The following is a 4,202-nucleotide window of genomic DNA, read 5'->3' on the forward strand; positions in this document are numbered from 1 at the left end:
AAGACGAAGGAATCTATCACTGTGCAATCCTTGACTGGACTGAGAATACCTGGAGAGGGATCTATTTGTCAATAAAAGGTATTCATTTTACTCCAGCATATTTCTTCTGATGGGAAGTAATGCTACTGTGGTGACCCAGGTAGAGAACCCTGACTTGGTAAGAGAAACTGCAGACAGAGCTAAACATTAGGGTGAGGCCAATTGGTATTCTAACTTCAAAAATAACTGTGGAATCATTGTGGAAATGACTAAAAAGCTGATTATAAGAAAGCTTTGGTAACCAAGAAAGTTTTATATCATATGTGTCATACTCAATAATGAATAGTTAGGAGGGACAAATCTGGACCGCCGTAACTTTTCATGTGGTATTCTAAACTCTGGAGGGACGCATAAATAGAGACTTTGAGAAAATCAAAGCAATGCTTATCAGTATTCTGCCAAAAAACATCAATGTCATACTATTATTTAGTTTTATGAAGTATTCAAATGCAAATCAAATGCAGAGACAGAAATGTATTATTTTTGCAACAGTTGGCCAATGGGTAGTTAATTAAAACATTTTGCCACATTCGGCTCTTTGAGGACATTTGTGATCTTAAAATGAGATTGAGATGCTGTTTTTTAATGGCATGTAAAAAAAACTAAATTTTTTTCCCCCAAAATGTATAGTTTATTTCATTTTGAGATATATGAATCTCACTGCCTATTAGAAAATTAATTGTTTGAATAAAAATAAATTAACTATTGATTAATTTGCAGTAACAAACAAATATAACGATAATATACTTGTATACAATTGAAAAGAAAAAAAATCTGTACATTACATAAAGTATATTTTGTTTGTATTTTTTTGTAATACATTGGGAATATTCAAAGGCTTCACTCTTAAGTGTTATGGTTAATGTTGCTAAATATTTTTTACTATGCAGGAAACAACGACAGAACAATGAACTACACAATTGTGCAGCGGTCACGACCAGCAAATACAGCCAGACTGGGAGATTCTGCAACTCTGGAGTGTTCAGTTCTCTCTCACTCTAAGAATAGGTCTTGTCCAGGAGGCCTCAGTGTGTTGTGGTTCAGAGCCAGGTCACAAAAATCTCAGCCTGAAATCATTTTCACGGATGGAATCAACCAAGACGACTGTAGTTGGAAACATAAGAGGAAATGTGTTCATAGCTTCTTTCACAATGTCAGCAGCTCAGAGTTTGGGACGTACTACTGTGCCATAGCCACTTGTGGAGAAATATTATTTGGAAATGGAACTGCTTTGGAAGCTGGTAAGAATTTAGATTTTTTTTATTTTTATTTGACCTAAAATTGTATTAATGACTATTTAAATTAATCCTTAAACACTTATTTGTTCTTTTTTTTTCCAGAGAGATCGTCAGACTCAGCATTTAGCATTGTGGTTACAGTAGTAATTTGCCTGATAATTTTGGTTATTTTACATCTTACCATCATCTGTCACCAAACCCATAAAAAAGCCAAAGAACAGATTAAAGGTTAGTGGCATTTATTGAATTTAATATATTTTTTTTATATTCCAGTAAAGAAAATGCTCAGATAAGAAAAGTCTTTACTGTGAATACCTTTTAAAGACTTTGAAGTTTTTAGAGATATTCATTTTAGAACTAAATGATACAATTTGTCAGCGAAATACCAGTTCTTGTGAAACAATATGATTTTTACGTGTCATTTTAGACAAAACATCAAGACATGACAATTTCGGTCGACAAGAAGATAATAATGTATGTAATCATATCCATCAAATACATTTTTATTGATTTATCATTTGTGTTGTTGAAACATGAACGTTACTGCTATTTTTTTTTTACAGGCTGATGATGAAAATGATGTGAAATGTGCAGCATTGCATTTCTTAGGAGGGAAAGAAAAGAAGCAGCTGCTAATGGATGAAAGTGTGTACTCACAAGTTAAATACAACTTCTTGTCCATGCAGTAGCCTTTAATGATTGAGTTCACTATCATGTAAATAGTGTGAAGCCAGTTTTAACATCATATATTTGAACCATTTTATCTTTAAAGGTCTTCATTTTATTAATTTCAATTTTATTAATTTTGTGTTTGCTCTTGTTTTATATTTTAGAAATTGGAAGCATATAGGTACTTTTTTTTTAAAGTTTTTTTTTTGCATTTTTGAAATTATACATTTTAATCTGCTTTTCTGTAATGTAATTCAGAAATACCAGTGTATTTTGAAAATCTCTTCTTGAACCACATTAAAGGAATAAATGCTGAATTGCCTTGCAATTCTTGGTGTGAAAATTATCACAAACCAGAACGGGACCTTTTGGGGTGACTGTGGCTCAGTGTGAAGGTTGTGGGTTCCAGCTTCTTCTCATCAGATGTTGATGTATCCCTGGGCAAGGCACCCAACCTCAGGCTGCCTGCATATGTGAGAATCGGTGAACGTGTGCATCGATGAGTGGGAATGAGTGAATGTAGCTCTAGTGACTACTTCTAGTGGTCAGTATGACCAGAAAAACACAATAGAAACTAATTGCATTTAGCTTTTGAAATATGAATAGTGAATAACCCTAAAAGTGTAGACAGAAACAGATGTTAAGGAAACTCCTGAAACAGTATAGACTTACACAATCAGCCTACAAACAATAGGCAGTCTGTCATCATTGTGGTGATATAGAGAGATTAAACTTGAGGGGGGGTAGTTGGCTGAGGCCTCGCAGCCCGACAGACTCCCTTGTAGGAAGAAATAGAAAAAATAGAAAAAAACATCAGGTGAGGAGAGGGAAAAAAGATTCCGATACCAATAAGTTGTTTAGGTCAGGCTGACATCGGTTTACTGCCTGCCTTGAAAGTCTCGCTGGTGCTTCTCAGTGGCAAATCCAAACAGCCGAATTTAGGATCTTCCGCCTGATCCGAGCGAACAACGTTCTCCAAGGTCACACCATATCCACTCTGAGTCCGAGATCCACTGTCCGGCCACGGTCTTGTTCCAAGTTTGCACGCAGTCTGCGGCTCAGCTCCCGTATTATCTCAGTCTGAGTGTTGATCGCTCTGCAGATCCCTTCAACCGTACCCGGTAGCCTTGAAGTGGCCAAAACGGCCACCGATATCTAACAAAATTTCCGATAAGCCAGTCATCTGCCAACTCCAATAAGCAGAAAACCTGTTATCATGAATCCAATCATGTACGCATCTTCAACATCCTCGACTGACGGCATCGTCAGGCACTTCCACTTCCTTGTAGAATCTATCGTATAGCCTGTGGAGAATGTCCCGTTGGGACATGAGGGTTCCCCTTTACCCAGTTTCCCAGTGGAAAAAATTTTATCAGTTGCGTTAAGAGACCAGCTGACCAGATCCATCATTTGCAATTTCAGAAGCTATTCAAAATAAAACATGTCTGATTTTTCACATAAATATTTATTGATGCTTAGACTTTAATCTCAGAGTAGAAACACTCCGTAGTTTCCATTTTTTTCTTCTTGCCTCTACGTTTTCGCTTTCTCTTAGAAAAATCCAAGGTAGCATAGTTTGTGTTTCCACCATCAACCTGTTGAACAGATGAAAATAAAATTTGTGAATTTAGCTGTTGAATATGAACAAAAGAAAATCAAAGCAAAAAATTATTGTTCATCAATCCATTTTACTTACAGGATCAGGTATTCTCTGCCGCAGCCTGCGCGATGGTTCTTGTGAAGCGGCGCTTTCCATCCCTGAGACAAATAAATCTGAAGGTTATAAACTCCATCCATTTACTGTGAATGTTTATATCTGTTATATTCGATGGTAACTTGTGTCACCATCTAGTAATAGTTCTGAGCAAATATCAAGAGGTGAACATACTTTAAGATAAATGACAAGTGTCAAAAGCTTTAGCCCATTTAATTTGATATAATTAAAGGCTGGACTGTGCTGTAAATTACATGAACAATTTCAAACATTTTAAAAGACAGGTTTGGTAAGCAATGTCTTCTGCACATAGTCCCGACAAATAAACTAAAATAATAAAAATCTAAATTTTTTGTAATACTTGCCATGAGATCTTTTGTGACCTGCCCTCGGAGCTCGGTAACAGATGAGAACAATATTTAAAATCAAAGAAAAAACCAGGCAGGATGCTGTAGTCACCAGGGCAATAGTTTCAAAACTTGTGATGTCCACTAAAAACAACAGAATATATTATTTGTAATTGATAAGTTTTTATATATATA

The 4,202-nt window shown here is 35.7% G+C and overlaps 1 protein-coding gene across 1 annotated transcript in view; it reads left to right on the top strand.

Annotated features, from left to right (window-relative positions):
* LOC108166624 (uncharacterized) overlaps positions 1-1,966 on the top strand; it is a 4,715-nt gene extending 2,749 nt beyond the window's left edge. The window contains 4 exon segments of the mRNA XM_017307022.1: positions 4-78; positions 930-1,505; positions 1,705-1,751; positions 1,841-1,966. Coding sequence (XP_017162511.1) covers positions 4-78; positions 930-1,505; positions 1,705-1,751; positions 1,841-1,966 — 824 coding nt within the window.
* The last annotated feature ends 2,236 nt before the right edge of the window (positions 1,967-4,202 follow it).

Source organism: Poecilia reticulata, linkage group LG10 (assembly GCF_000633615.1).
Source record: "Poecilia reticulata strain Guanapo linkage group LG10, Guppy_female_1.0+MT, whole genome shotgun sequence".
Classification (NCBI taxonomy): domain Eukaryota; kingdom Metazoa; phylum Chordata; class Actinopteri; order Cyprinodontiformes; family Poeciliidae; genus Poecilia; species Poecilia reticulata.